At 38.2% G+C, this 15711-nt stretch overlaps 1 protein-coding gene across 1 annotated transcript; it reads left to right on the top strand.

Moving 5' to 3' along the window:
- The first annotated feature begins 2 nt into the window (after nucleotides 1–2).
- Nucleotides 3–13745, top strand: smn1 (survival of motor neuron 1, telomeric). The gene is made up of 8 exons (XM_086174154.1): nucleotides 3–123; nucleotides 437–508; nucleotides 600–716; nucleotides 5115–5306; nucleotides 5997–6167; nucleotides 12169–12243; nucleotides 12391–12498; nucleotides 13499–13745. Exons 1-8 carry the CDS (start codon nucleotides 76–78, stop codon nucleotides 13553–13555), a joined length of 840 nt encoding a protein of 279 aa, XP_086030280.1. The 5' UTR covers nucleotides 3–75; the 3' UTR covers nucleotides 13556–13745.
- Nucleotides 13746–15711: the final 1966 nt, after the last annotated feature.

Raw genomic sequence — 15711 nt, 5'->3', positions numbered from 1 at the left:
GACGCAATTCACCGTCGACCAACGTTGCGCGTGTAGTAGTTCAATGCTGGCAGTGTAAATTAAAAGATAAATAACATGGCGAATGGCTGCAAAGAGGTTCTTTTCACACGCGGTGCTGGGCAGGTGGGTTATTATGCAGATTCAAGTATTAGAAGAATTTATTTTTTAACTTTTTTAAGACGTAATGCTATTTTTGATGACATAGCTAGCTACCTAGCTAAGCCAAATGCCGATGCTGGATTGGATTGGTTAGCAAACAAAGACAACTGTAGTCAGCGTTACAATGAGCGCACATTTAGATTTAAATGGGTTAGTACAAAAACCCGAAGTGTGAATGTCTGAACAACAAAGAAATTGTCGCCAGTGATTGTTAACGATGCATTCTGTCAGAGACGGGGTCAGTTTTGCTGTAATGTCTTATATCAATCCTTTTTAGAGTGACGACTCGGACATATGGGACGACACGGCGTTGATAAAAGCTTATGACAAGGCCGTTAAATCCTTCAAGGTAAGCGAAGTGCTCCGTCACGCCACTAAAAGTTTCTTATTTGAATTGTTTCTCAACTCGTTTCACTCTTTGTCTCCTATTTTTCCATCAGACTGCCCTAAAGGGGGAAGAAGAGCCCCAGGCGTTGAAGAAACCCCCGCCAGAAAAAAAATGCAAGAACAGGAATAAGCAAGGCAGGAAACGAACCAACGCTACACCAAATAAAGAGGTAGGAAGTTAAAATGATCATCTGGCTTTGTAGAGGGTTGAGATTTCCCTTTAGTGTGTTTTGTACATAAGCTTTGTAAAAAAAATTGACTTGGTGTATTTAATCTTAATGAGACAACTATGTAGCGTGTACACTGTGTTTATATCTTCATGTTTTTACAGGGCAAAGTATAGGTTAAAATGCTGATAAATTTATGTGTTTAAAGAATGGATGAACTTGGATACAGTGGGGAGAACAAGTATTTGATACACTGCTGATTTTTCAGCTTTTCTCACTAAGCTTGTAGAGGTCTGTCATTTTTATTGTAGGTACTGTTCAACTCTGAGTGATGGAATCTTAAACAAAAATCCAGAATATCACATTGTATGATTATTAAGTAATTGATTTGCATTTTTATTGCATGACAAGTATTTTGATACACACAGACATACTGTGAAGTTTCGCGTTGGAATTGCCAGATAACTTGTCCCACACTTAGAAAACTGTCAACCAGAAGTTATGTATTCAGGGAAGGAGGCCCACTAAAACTAATGTTAAGTTTAATGTCCACCTTAATCCAAGTCAGTTGTGTCAACTAAAGGGGTTCAAAATGCCTGTTTATATGTAAATTAAGAACCACATACTTGATAATGGCAAGCCTGCTCGGTATTCTGAAGACCAGGAGCAGATCAGAAATTACAGCTAGAGGAGAGTAAATTTTAGTTGTAATGGGAACAGATGGATAACTGACTGACTGAATGGCATGTCACACTGTGTTTCCATCACAACCATGTAAAAATAATACATTAAAAAAAAAAAATATATATATATAAAATTTAAGGTGTTTGTAAAATTTGTTTTGGTTGCCATGCTCCACTAATGATATTAAACCAAACAGGAAATATTAACTATTATAGTAATATGTCTCCTTCGCAGATTGCTCTCACTCAGGTCTAATGGAGTTCAATCTTCTCTCATCAACCAGAATCCTTTTGATCACAAAATGACAGAAAACAAGCTTAATATGTAGAAACAGGTGATTTATAAATAGCAACTTACTTGGCAATATGTAATTTTCCTGTTTTTTCCTGATTGATCAATAAATTCCATTGCAGTTTTATGATCAATTTATGTATAATTAATAGATCCTATCTGCTCTTTAACTGCTGAAGCGTGATGATGCAGCAGTAGTGCACCGATTGTTGCTCATGTAGGCTTCTCCCAGCCAGTGGGACGCATTAAAGAAAAATGCATCGCGTTGTATAAATGCTTGGTGAATTTCACTGTTTTGCATTTTGCAAATAACATTAAAAGTGGTACATCGCATTCATAGGTATTTGTTTCAGGGGATTGGATCAGGAATGTGGTATTAAGTTTTTTTTCGGGTGGGAGCAGATGAATCAATGGGAAATGTTTGAAAAATTAATGTCTCTATTAACTTAACTGATGTGTGTGGGGTAGTAGCAATTGAAGGTGATATATCAAAGTCTGTAGTCTTTGTGAAAAGTTGCAGGCTTCTATTCACTAGTATAATTTAAAGTCATTTGGATTAACTGAATAACGTAATTCAGTGCATCTGCGCAAAGCAATAATCGGACATGATCACAAATTGTGAAATGCATTAGAGACCTCCAAAGAAAGGAGCACTTAACTGAAAATCAACTGCTCAATCTTGAAACCACTTTCTGCTTTACATTGGGGCCAGGCAGAGTGAAAGACCTCAGCTCTCTTAGAAGATGTAATAAAGTGCTTTTTTAAGGGCTTTTCTCAAATGTCTTATTTAAACCTCATAGATAATGGTGGAATATTCACCTTTTTTGTCATTGATGATTGGAGGACTTGTCTTCACATCCAACAAGATTTGCAGACACGTTACTTAAATGCAGTGGCACTGCAGTTATGGAAGTGGCAAAAGAATAGATGCAAATATAGGAAAAGAACTTGTTCTGAATCTAACTTTGGTCCCAGAAACCAAAACATATGTTTATAACTGAAAAGTGCACCAATAAGGTTCAGGATAATTTTCTAGTATATTTCAATAACAAAGTTGATTTCGTATATTTTTATGATGCAATTTGAATGTCACGTTCAACAGTTAAATGTACAGATGGATACCAAATTACTTGACAGTAAAATAAAAGACGGTTTTATTTGTAATAGCAAGGGAAGACTCAATTAAAACACAAAGTTAAAAGTGGTGTTATGTCGAAAGAAGTGCAAAGAAGAAAATCTAAACCCCTACAACTGAACTTATTTCTGCATATTATTCAAAAAGAGTAAGCCCAAGCGGTAATTAAGAGACAAAGATGTGTAAGAAATGGTGCATTTAGGAAATTGCTGTGATTCAACTTCAATTAAAACTCAGTCAGGGAAGATTAAGGGGGTACAATGGTTGGGAAGGTATAGGAGTGTTACCTGGTGTTGTCTGGTATAGAAGGGGAACAGTACCAAATAATGACAAGGCTTACAATCACAACAATATTGTATCTCTACTCAATGAATATTGGTGCTGTTCTGGAAATGTGTGGTTGTGTAAGGGTTTTTTTCGGGGCCTCTATTGGCAGTTGAAAATAGAGCAGCTCTATGAAAACAGGTAGGAGCCAGTCAGGAAGGTTGCAACACCAATTTTCCAATGAACCTATGGCAATAAAGCATTGATGTCACTATAAGATTTGTTGTCTTTCATTCATGAACTGAGTCTGCTTATGGTCTCTAAAAATCTTTGTAAATTATATCAATGTTGAAAACCATGCATTACTTATGAGTTGCATTCAAATTGCATCTTTGCTGCTATAAATATGCCAGCATCTCCTGCTAATTCTTACTTGTGTTAGGGCCAGAAATATTTGGAAAGTGATACAAGTTTTCTTACTTTAGCTGAATATGAAAACATATTCAAGATACAATTATAATCAATATATAATTTATAATCAATATGGGCTTAAAGTGCAGACTCTCAGCTGTAATTTGAGAGTATTCACATCCAAATTGGAGTAAAGTTTTAGGAATTACAGCTCTGTAATACGTAGCTGCCATTTTTTCAAGGGACCAAAAGTAATTGGACAATTGACTTAGAAGTCTGCAAAAAAACAAGGATGCATGGGCTCTTCCCTCAGTAAACTATCATCAATTAAGCAGTTGTGGCGTTTGCGTTTGGAAGCTGTTGCTGTGAACACACAACCTGCGGTCAAAGGAGGTCTCATTGGAGGTGAAACCGACCATCCTGAGACTGAAAAAAAGAAGAAATCCATCAGAGAGATAGCAGAAATGTTAGGAGTGGCCAAATCAACAGTTTGGTACATTCTGAAAAAGAAAGAGTGCACTTGTGAGCTTGGGAATTCCAAAAGACCTGGATGTGCACAGAAGACCACAGATTCGAGGGAAGAAAAAAGTTTGGAGAAGAATTGGAACAGCTCATGATCCAAAGCACACCACATTTTTCTGTAAAACATGGTGGAGGCAGTGTGATGGCATGCACTGGGTCACTTGTGTTTACTGATGATGTGACAAAAGAAAGAAGCAGCTGGATGAATTCTGAAGTGTATAGGGATATACTTTCTGCTCAGATTCAGCCAAATGCAGCACAGTTGATTGGCCAGTGCTTCACAGTGCAGATGGACAGTGATCCAAAACATACTGCAAAAGCAACCCAGGAGTTTTTTTAAATCAAAGAAGTGGAATATTCAGCAATCATCAGATCTCAACCCAATTGAGCATGCATTTTACTTGCTCATGACAAAACTTGAGGCATAAAGACCCACAAACAAGCAACAACTGAAGACAGCTGCAATAAAGGGCTGGCAAAGCATCACAAAGGAGGAAACCCAGCGTTTGGGGATATCTATGGGTTCCAGAGTTCAGGCAGCCATTTGCTGCAAAGGACTCTCAACAAAATATTGAAAAGTAACATTTTACTCAGGGTTATGTTTATTTGTCCAATTACTTTTGAGCCCCCGAAATGAGGAGCGTTTGTTTAAAAATAGCTGCAATTCCTACTTGTTTCATCATATATTTTTGTTCAGCCTCTAGATTGAACCTTCAAGTCTGCACTTCAATTCTGTTGTAGTTGTTTCATTTCAAATCCAATATGGTAGCATGCAGAGCCCGAATCATGAAGATTGTGTCACTGTCGAAATATTTCTGGGGCTAACTGAAAGCATGTTAGCTGCATAGTGAACAAGGCTAGACATTTTAGCTAAAAGCTATCAGTAAGGCTTTCACATTTATTTGTTGCGAGAAATTGTTAAGATACGCTTTGTAATGTTGGTTATATCAGCTTAACATAGCATTTTTGCATATTCTCAACTAGTCTGAAGTCTAGTCTTGTCTTAACTAACTTTTTTGGCCAGAAGATGTTGCATGTATATTTGAATAATTTGAATGCGTATTGTTATTCAACATAACACATTTTCATTACAGTGGCATGTTGGGGATTCTTGCAATGCGTACTGGTCAGAGGATGGCCAACTGTATGCTGCGACCATTTCTTCCATAGACAAGATGAAAGGGACTTGTGTCGTCGTTTATACAGACTATGGTAATGAGGAGGAGCAGTATCTTGAAGACTTGCTCGCAGAGGTTTCCCAAGGTCACGATGAAGCCATAACTAATGTAAAGTATTGCATTTTCTTTTTGTCTTTTTTTTTCTGAATGAATATATATCGATTGCTAACTTACTTAAATGTCTGGTCATCTTAGCAATTTCAGTCAGTATTAAATACTCAAATGTCCAAGATGTGGACATCTTAGGATTCAAATGCAAAACATGTTAGGCTGGCTTTGATAGATGTGTGAGGAAAGTATTAGACTGAATCATTTAGGTGCAACTCTGTGTTTTACTTACTGAAACCCTCTTTGACTAATCATCTTTGGCACATAACATTTATGTTTTTGAGTGAAGTGAACTCTTTGAGTACAGAATTGGCAGCTGTACATTGCCAAGATGTGGGAATATATTTGTAACTTGCACTGTGAAGGTTCTCTGCCCAGATTAAGCAAGCAAAAGTTATTTATGCAAATTACACAATATATTTAGCTTTAAAATCATGTTAGTTCTTTATGGGTATTAACCCTAACTCCAAAGGATTTGGAAAATGAGTAAATGGGGATTTAGAAATAAATAAAAAAAAAAGACTTATGTTCCCCTTACTGGTTTGTTGTTCCTTTTTAGCATTGCAGTTGCCCTTTTTGTTGCTTTACTTGACTGCCAAAACAGAATAGACTAAAATATTCAAGAATCTCTTTGTGTAGTCTACCGGCTACACAACAAAGTCAATTATCGGGCATTTGTTTATCATTTAGGTAAATGAGGCAGAATCTTCAACAGAGGAGAGTGACAGGTCCACTACACCAAACTATCACCATCAAAAGTTACACAATAAAACCCAAAAGCCCAAGACTAACAAAGCACCCCCTCCTATGTGGACTACTGGTTTTCCTCCTGGCCCACCATCCATGCCAGCTTTCAGGCAGGTAAGACAAAACATGCCCCGCCTCTGTTATCGTGGACACAAAACTACTGTCCCACTATATGCAATGTAGTTGCATTTTGATTGATATAATTATTCTAAAAGAGTAATATTCCTTCAAACGTTTTCATATTGTATTGTAGTTTTCATATTGTACATTATTTCATAATGTAGTGGTGGTGGCCCATTGGTTAGCACTCCCACCCAACAGTGCAAAAATTTGCAATTTGATTCTAGTGACCGACTGTGATGTCTGTATGTGCAATTTGCATGTTGTCCTTGTTCACACATGGATTCTCTCTAGATTCTGTGGTTTCCTCCAATAGGTGTAAAACTTGAACTGGGTTAATTTAAGACTCCGATGCGGCCGTAACTGTGAATGTTTATAAAAATAGTTATATGGCACATGATGTAGCCTTTTGATTGACTGCCAACCAGTCCAAGGCATAACAGCTTCTTATCCAATGTCAGTTAGAATTAACTAATACAATGTCATGGAGTGCAGACACTCCAGAATCTTTGTATTACTGAATGAGAGATATAGAGAATGAATGACTGAGCGCCTCCTTGGTCAGTTTGACAACACTGCCATTGACTGTTCTTCAGGTTCCTGGAAATCCCATTTTTGGAGTTGCCGTCCATTTTCCATCTTCATTTATTCTCAGCAGTCACTGCTCTCTAATTCTTCTTTCCAGAAGAAAGATGTTATCAATTTCATTTGATCAATTTTGGTTCTTGACCCTGAAATACTTTTAACTGATTTTCCACTTGCCCTATTCTGCAAAATTTTATGGTCACTTTTTGTCTTTCAAATATGTGTCTATGAAGGATCTCAGTCATCCAGGTCATTGTTAATTGTAGTCAAATCAAATCATGGCAACTGGACTTAGTTTTTCTTCTAAAAGATATCTTCAAGAAGAAAAGCTAGGTCTGGTTGACAAGGTTTGACAACTATTTCACAAACTGTATTTATTTCAGTCAGTCAAGTAAAAAAAAAAAATGGCACCTGTCATTTTTTCTGCCAGTGTGTCTACTTTTTTTAATTAGAAACATATCACAATTATTTTCAATGTTAAAGAACACTGCAAACATGACTGTATTTACTATATCTGAAGTATATATCATGTATATTCAGGGGTCTGAAATACATCAATAGATCCTTAGTGTTTCTATTTGACCTGGATCTATTCCTTTTCTAATGTTTACTTTGAGCTCTCATTCACCACATCCCACTGACATCAAGGTAACTGGCCTATAGTCTGCAAGCTGTTGGTGTCTTGCAGGCTTTCTCTTTGGAAGGATTATTTCCCCCTTCCAACACCCTGGCATTTTCCTTCCTTCCCACAATGTGTTTCAAAACAGTCACAGATTCTCTACAGTTAATTCAGTTAGATTCCATGATAAAAGCGTGTTTATTCCTTTCGTGGTGCAGTCTTTTGATTCTGTGCCTTTCTTAACTCTGACATGCTGAAAAGAATGTCTAGCTCATAGTTGTTCTTATTTCTCCCCATTGTCTCCATGGTTTCAAACTCTATTTGTCTCTTTTTCTACTTCCCTTTTCAGCTGAATTATTGAATCCCTTAACAAAACTGCCTGCCATTAATTTTACTCTTTCCTTATTTGTTAGAGCATTTTTTTTCATCAGACAACACTGACTAGTACCCCTCTATTCTTTCCCCCCTGATCCTCTTTATCATTCCCCACACCTCACTTAACCAAAGTTCTTCATCCAAATGAACAGCAGTTCCTTCGTCAATGTATCCTTTATCCTTCCTTATTGTGTTCTCACAACGGTTAGGCAAGCTTATATTTTATCATTTGTTTGAAAGAAAAAGTTATTCCAAATGTTTTCAATGCCTCTTTTCTGTTTTTTCACTGTTTCCTTACACTCATCATTTCACCACAGAATTAATGTTTACTCTTTCTCCTCATTTTCTGAATTTTTATGCAGTATGCTTTATACCCGTCTTTGTTTTACAGTCAAGTGATTCAATATCCATTATTCCATTTAACTGACCAGGTGCCTGTTACTTTCCTTCAGAAAATCTGTTTCCCATCAATATAGTCAAAGGTTGCTGTTATTGAAATACATATCTAGCTGGCAACCATAAAAACCTATCTTTAACCTAAAAAAAAACAAACTGTGCAATATTTCATTTCACTGTGCAATTTTCAGAAACTGCAATATTTCATCTCATAACAGCTACACTGTGCAATATTTCATCTCATCTCATAACAGCTACACTACAATTTTCCCTTCTATCATACTATTGTGCACTCCTTACCTCACTTGTTACTAAGACACTTATAGTTTTATCACTGTTTACTAAGACACTTTATAGTTTCACTGAGACACTTTATAGTTTATAGTTTATTTTTATTTCTAATTCTGCCTTTTCTTTTATTATTTATTACTGTTATATTTTCTGTAACTCTGGCACAGCAATTTCCTTCGGGATTAATAAAGTTGTTCTTATTCTTATTCTTATCTAACACCTTACTTGATGATGATAAGTCCTGATAGTTCCTCCCTGGTATACGCTCAAATGTCAGACCGATGTTTCAGACCTGTCAGAACCAGTGCGGATTCTTCCCTTGTTTAGGTATCTATTCTTTACCACCACCATGCTCAAACATACTAAATTCCAAGGGCCCCACTATTAGCTGCCCACCTGCTTCTCTTCTGTCACACTGCCAGTATTTATTGAGTCCATTAAAATCACCACACTACCCAATGTAGTCCCTGTCCGGGCACTTTCCTCACAGCTCTCTCAATGGCAGCCTTTTACTTGACTTTTAATCATTTATAATCAGCCTTTTCCCTTAAACCCAGCAACGGTAGTCCTATGTTCTTTGGCTTTTTTCCGCAGCCTCCATATTGGTCTTTTCTTGAGGGGTTTTATTCGTGTTTGGCAATCACAGAGTGGTATTACCTCCAGTTCCAGGTTCTTTATGGAGTACCTCACTGTATAAAGGCAAACACTTCTCCCTCCAGCCCTCCTTGCTATATACCCATACAGCAGTAAATCCATGTTCCATCCAATCCAAGTTTTACCTGGATTCAGATATGTCTGGTTTTACCCCAGTACAAGCTGTCTCCATCCATCCTTCCATACATCTATCCATCTTCTGCTGCTTTTCTGGGATCAGGTTGCGGAGGCAGCAGCAGAAGTAGAGAAGCCCAGACCTCCTTCTCCCGGGCTACTTGGCCCAGCTCTCCAGGGGGATCCCGAGGCGTTCCCAAGCCCAGTCTCTCCAGCATGTCCTGGGTCTTCCCTGAGGCCTTCTCCTGATTGAACAACTCACAAGGAGGCATCCTAACCCAAGCCTGAACCACCTCCTCTGACTCCTTTCCACATGGAGGAGCAGCAACTCTACTCTTAGCCCCTTCGGATGGCCGAGCTCCTCACCTTATCTCTTAAGGAAGAGCCCGGAAGCCCTGCAGAGAAAGCTCATTTCAGCCGCTTGGATTTGCAACCTTGTTCTTTCAGTCACGACCCACAGCTTGTTAACATAGATGAAGTTAGGAACGTAGATTGACCGGTAAATTGAGAGCTTTGCCTTTAAGCTCAGCTTCTTCTTCACTGATCTGCCTGTTGATCTCCTATTCCATCCTTCCCTGGCTCGTGAACAAGACCCCAAGGTACCTGAACCTTTCCACTTGAGGCAGGATCTCCTCCCCAACAGAAAGCGGTCACTCCACCTGTTTCTGGCTATGAACCACAGCCTCAGATTTGGAGATGCTGACTGCTTCACATTCGGCTGTGAACTGCTCCAGCGGAGCTGGTGGTGACAAAGGACAGCTCTGGCAGAGTCCAAACCTCATCAGAAACAAGTCTGACTCAAAACCAGCAATGCGAACCATACTCTGGAACTGATCATACATAGTTACTACATATTTATGCTTGTAGCGCTGTTCCACTCTTCAGTGGCCAGGATGAAAAACACATTGCTCCTCCTGGATCCTTGGCAGGCACCCGCCTCCATGGAGGAGCCTGGTGACCCACACCTGAGCATGGAAAAACCTTTTCATCATTTGGGGGTCTTCTTGAGCCACACTTTGTCTGGTCCCTCACCTAGGACCTGTTTGCCTTGGATGACCCTATCAGGGGCCTAAAGCCCCCGGCAACATAGCTTCTGGGGATCCCCAGGACATGCAAACCCCTCCATCACAATAAGGTGGCAGTACGCATCTCAACCAATAGTAAGCAAGCTTTTCATATTCCAATGAAGAATAAGCATGATTACAGTAGTTGTATCCAAATCCTTAACTGGTCTGTTCACACACCTTCTGTTCAATTTTGGCTCAGGTATACAGCCGATCATGATGATCGTCAACCAGACATTCAAGCCTTTCCCTTTTCCTACATGAACTCTCAAACATAGTGGTGATAAACATGTTTTTCCTATAATCTGGATTGCTTGTTTTAGATTTCAACTCTTATGGTTGCCTAAAAGACTACAAAGTTTCATAAGTGTCTGCATTTAGCTGCTGCTTGTATTTTGATACTTTTTCCTTTGTTTTTCCCCTGTCCTGGAAAGTTCACTGCTTACTAAAATAAATAAAAAAATTGAAGTGAATAAACCTGCTGTACCTTGAACTCTTCCCATGAAATGCCACACGCCTAGTAAAAAACATTGTGGTGGGGTTTGTGACACTCATGCTCTCCACTAAATTGAGCATATCTTTTCTTTGATTTGAATTTTTGAAGTTTATGTACACTTGAACTCCAAGCCGTCAATACTCCCATCAGTCAAGCAAAGCGTTATCTTACACTTCACATAAACATTCCAAGGTAAACCCTTACAAGTAGACCTGTCTTTTTCCCTTACTGCATTTTCTTTCCATTCTACCATCATCACTGATAGTACAGTGAGAGTATTGTCAGAGCCAGAGGCTGTCTTATAGCTCACTTATATGAATATATGAGGGGAATACAAGACATCCTCTCCTTGCAGTCACTAATCTTGCATCCTCCTATGGTTATAGACCTGAGCACTTTTTTGACTTTTCCTGCAATTGATAATTTCTGGGATTTCTCCACCTGAAGTTTTGGGTAGCTTACTCTTTATAGGTTCAGGTATCATTGCACACTTATATTTAATTTACCCAGCTCCCCCTGTATTATTTACATTTATGTCATTGGATAAATGAAATCTTCTCTCCCTCCGTTCACTCATTTTACCACTACTTTAGCACTCTGGACTTAAGCTCTTTCTTATCACCCCATATCCCCATCGCCCCGCGTCCATATCCCAAGCCCAAATTAGCCCTTTTTCGGAGACACACACCATTTACCCTTTGAAGGGTGGGGTTGCCCCTTCACTCCACTCATCATCTGTGTCTGACTGTACCTACCTTGTTATTCTGCAACCATTATGATACCTGCTGGGGTTTCAGACCTTTTTGCAATTCCATCTCACAGCACAAAGGACCCTGCTTTGACTCCCACAGGTCTTTCTGTGTAGAGTTTGCATGTTCTCCCCATGTCTGCACAATTTCCTCTGGGTTCTCTAGTTTCCTCCCACATTCAAAAACATGAAAGGCTAATTAGAAAAATGGGGGTATCGCCCTATTGTGTGAATGAGAGTGTTAATGCTTTTTGCCTCTATATGTGGCCCTGTGATTGGCTGGTAGTCCAGTCCAGGGTCTACGTACCCCACTTCTCACCCAATGACAGCTGGGATAGGCTCCAGCATCCCCTGCAACCTTAAGTGTAGAATAAGGGATAGATGATGAATGAAGGAATGAAAAAACAATTAACGTGATGTTTGTTAGAAAAAAAATTATATTGAGTTTGAGAGCCTCACTCAAACAGATAGGTGTGGTTTTACAGAAGACAACAAAAGGCATTTAGTTGAGAGGAGTACTTTGTTTTGTATCAAACATATTTGGATATGTAATGCAACATAAGCTTAGGCAATAGAGTTAAACAATGTGACCAATTATGTAGTTTGCATGAGTCCACAGATTGAATGCATCTTTTACTTTTTGACGTTACCAGAGTTGGAGAAGACAGTCGGGTGATCGTGATCATGTACATCCCTCATGGCATCCCATGATGCCATTCAGTCCACCGGTGAGTTTGCTATATCTATGTTATACATGTAATGACTGTCCACACTTTTGTTATTAATGTAGATAGTTGTGGTTTATAACATATCAGTCCTCAGTATTTATTTTCTCAATTCCTGATTTTTTATTTTTTTTGTTTGGCTTTCATTAGATAATCCCTCCCCCTCCCCCAATGAGCCCTGACATGGTGGATGATGAGGCACTGGGCAGTATGCTCATCTCCTGGTACATGAGTGGTTATCACACTGGATTCTACTTGGTATGTGGCCAGAGACAATTAACTTATTATTGGTTACTCATTGAAATAAAATAGTTAAGGTGTAGTTTACATTGTCTGTGTCATGTAAAGAACTAGAAAACTTACAGCAGTGTAGCATTTTAATACCACTTTCAGTTTGGGTACAATTTAAAGATATAAATCCTTCACATCATTTTTCTTTTCTGCAATTCTGTTAGTTTGATCAGGAAAATTTTGTAAGAAATTTACCTGATTAATTACCTAACATAACAGCCAGGGGCAATTTGGGTGTTATGCATACTAATGTATAATCGTATTGCTTTAAAGATGTGGCCTCTTTTCAGAAAAGAAAGGTGGTATACAACCGAGAGGATATAAAGCAAATTAAGACCAATTGTCTCTAACAGAAGTTGAAATCACAGTCCTATAATACTAGCTGATGAGTAATTTATTTGACAAATAAACAACTCATTAGAACAGTTAACATTGGTAGTTTTCTGGCAGTAATTGGATGCATTCAGTTGGTGGGTATATATAAAGAATACTAGCTGATGAAGGTATTGTTTGGATTCGTTTTATTCAAATATCAATATCAATATCAGCAATATTGTAGTATGTTCTAATGTTTAGCTGTGTTTTGGTGAAAATGTGTGCTTCAGAACAATTAATTAGAAGTAATAAACTGTTAATAAATTTTGCATGAGCTTTGATTTGGTGTTCCACAGCTAACTGGTTCAAAAACCAGTGTGTTTCATGAATGCATTGGTGCCAATATCTTTAAAGTTAGTCCCATAAACCACAAGCCATGTCTATTAGTGAGTAGTTTAGTCATTAAAGTAACAATTACGCTATACAATGCAATGGGTAACTTGGAGTTTTTTTCTTGTTAGTGAGGTTTTTCTAGTATAGTTCGTAAAAGGTTTTTATTAAATTCCAGCTTAGTAAAAAATGGTGAGGCCTTGATTTTCTTTCGAAGAACACTCTTTAGTATTTTATCATCCCTTTTTCTTTTTTTTTACAGGGTTTGAAACAAGGACGCAAAGAAGCTGCCAACTGGATGAAACCGCAACAAAACTGAAATGTTATGCAAGAGACTTAAACGTTAAACATTTCCCTGGGTTTCATCTGCATCCGTAGTCGCCCTCCCTGTTGTGCCTAACAAATGTCCTACTTTCAAAGAAAATGTTATAATGGATTTGTATGTTGTGTGAACCCATCATCAAGGGGACAAGTTTTGTATTTTTTGTAAATAGATGAAATAAAGGGTATCAGAGCAAAAACTTCAAGTTTCTTACTGAATCATTGCTCATATTCTGTAGCACTATCTTAAGACATGTTTATTGTTGTCCAGAGATGAAGATGCTAAGGTTCTCTTTGGGAGGGACCGGGATGGATATGATAAGGAATGAGTATCAGAGGAAGAGCACATGTTCGATGTCATGGAGAGAAGGTCGAAGAAGCCAGACTGAGATGGTTCGGTAATGTACAGAGGAGGGATAGTGAATATATTGGTAGACGGTTGGAGGTCCGTCCAGGCAGGAGGTTTTGAGGAAGACAGAGAAGATTTATGGATGTAGTGAGAGATGATGTGAAGGTAGTTGGTTTGAGAGGAGGTTCCAGAGAATAGAGTTAGATGGAGAAGGTTGATTCCCTGTGGCAACCCCTGAAGGGAAAAGCCAAAAGAAGAAGTTGTCCATATGACTCCGTGACAGTCGTGTCCAGGAGAAGTCACACTAGCATATTAGACTAGTATAATATAGTAGTGTCAATTGTGCATAGAAAAATCTTCACCACTAAATTTACTCTCCTGTTTCTTAGTATACTTAAGAATTAGTTTGAAACAAACTTTAGGTGGGTTTTCCCTGTGGTGATTTCTACATAGATGATATTGTACATCACTCCTATATTTCGAGGCTTTCAAGCTCTTTCTTCTCTCCCTGAGGCATTCACTCATCCATAGCCTAAAATTGGATTACATCCATCATAGTTTTTTCTTTTTTTTTTTTTGCACTTGCCACTGATTGGTAAATATTTCAGGGTGACTTTATGCAAGATTGCTGACTGTAGAGCTGAGATCATTAAATGTCCATTAGATTTGAGAGACACTCCTGAAAAAACACCAGTTGAGAATGCCTCTTGAGACCAAAGACAAAGAATAGCAGTACAATTAAACAAATATCAATGTCACATCATGTCTGGGCCTCAACCTTTCTTATCTCCTACTCATTTTTGGTTACTGTTGACAAAACCTTGAGATGCAAGGTTAAATAACTAAATCAAAATTATTGCCCATGACTTTTGTACACCACCTGTGACCTAATGACACTGAAATGTGATTTCATAATGTCACAAATTCCAACAGATGTATTGTGTGTTCAACATTTTGGGCTGTCGCTGAGTCCACGTGATGTTTAATGAAAAGTGCTGCGATCATCAGTACAAGCAGCAAGCAAGCTACCGGTACATCAAATGATAAGAGGAGAGGAAAAACCCAGTGAAGAGGAAACCTGCAGAGATGTTGTTTTATGGTTAGATTAACTATATTTGCATTCAGAGCTGACAGATGCTACTGATCTGTCAAGAGGATGAAGCTTTTCATAGTGCAAATAACTGGAGAAAATTGGCATTTCAGTTTTTTTGGTCAGTGAAATGAAAGTTGTAATTTCTGCAAAATATAAAATCATTGTTATGCCATGTATGTATTGTACATTTAGTTTATAATACACTTTGCAGTTAGTACTTCCCCAGTATAAGCGCTCCTAAGGATACATACCACTGAAATCACATCTGAAAGCAATAGGTAGCTGATAAGTGAATCACTATAAGAATACGAATTCTTTGACCTACTAAAAAAACTAAAAGTGCTGTTAGGGTGTAGAGAAAAGTGCTGAGGAAATGAAGTGCATGTGTTTTGTGGGAGGAATTGCCAGACTTGAGTTAGGCCACAATGGGGCCTGTGGGAAATTTGATTTTTGAAGATGGCTGCAACAGAGGAAGGAGAAGCACGAGTGGACATGAAACAGAATAGCAATGAGCTCTTGGGGAAATTAGAATTATCAAATACACTTACACACTTTAGAACCCTGAATATTTTAATACACTGAGTAATAACTAAACTTCTACAGGTAGCAATACTGACCCTTATTGACATAACCAAATTATGTCCTTTTTTTGTATGACTTTCTCTACATATCAAATAATAGGTCATGTTCAGTAGTTTTCTCTCATGCTTAT

Source organism: Fistularia commersonii, chromosome 26 (genome assembly GCF_037954325.1).
Source record: "Fistularia commersonii isolate RoL2024-O1a breed Wild chromosome 26, RoL_Fcom_v1.0, whole genome shotgun sequence".
In the NCBI taxonomy this organism is placed as follows: domain Eukaryota; kingdom Metazoa; phylum Chordata; class Actinopteri; order Syngnathiformes; family Fistulariidae; genus Fistularia; species Fistularia commersonii.
The sequence above is the reverse complement of the archived record's forward strand: the minus strand, read 5'-3'. Positions and strand labels throughout refer to the sequence as shown.

Coding starts and splice junctions, on each gene's coding strand:
- smn1 (XM_086174154.1), top strand. CDS start 76: ATGGCGAATGGCTGCAAAGAGGTTCTTTTCACACGCGGTGCTGGGCAG. Junction 124..436: donor TCACACGCGGTGCTGGGCAG/GTGGGTTATTAT, acceptor AATCCTTTTTAG/AGTGACGACTCGGACATATG. Junction 12,499..13,498: donor ATCACACTGGATTCTACTTG/GTATGTGGCCAG, acceptor TTTTTTTTACAG/GGTTTGAAACAAGGACGCAA.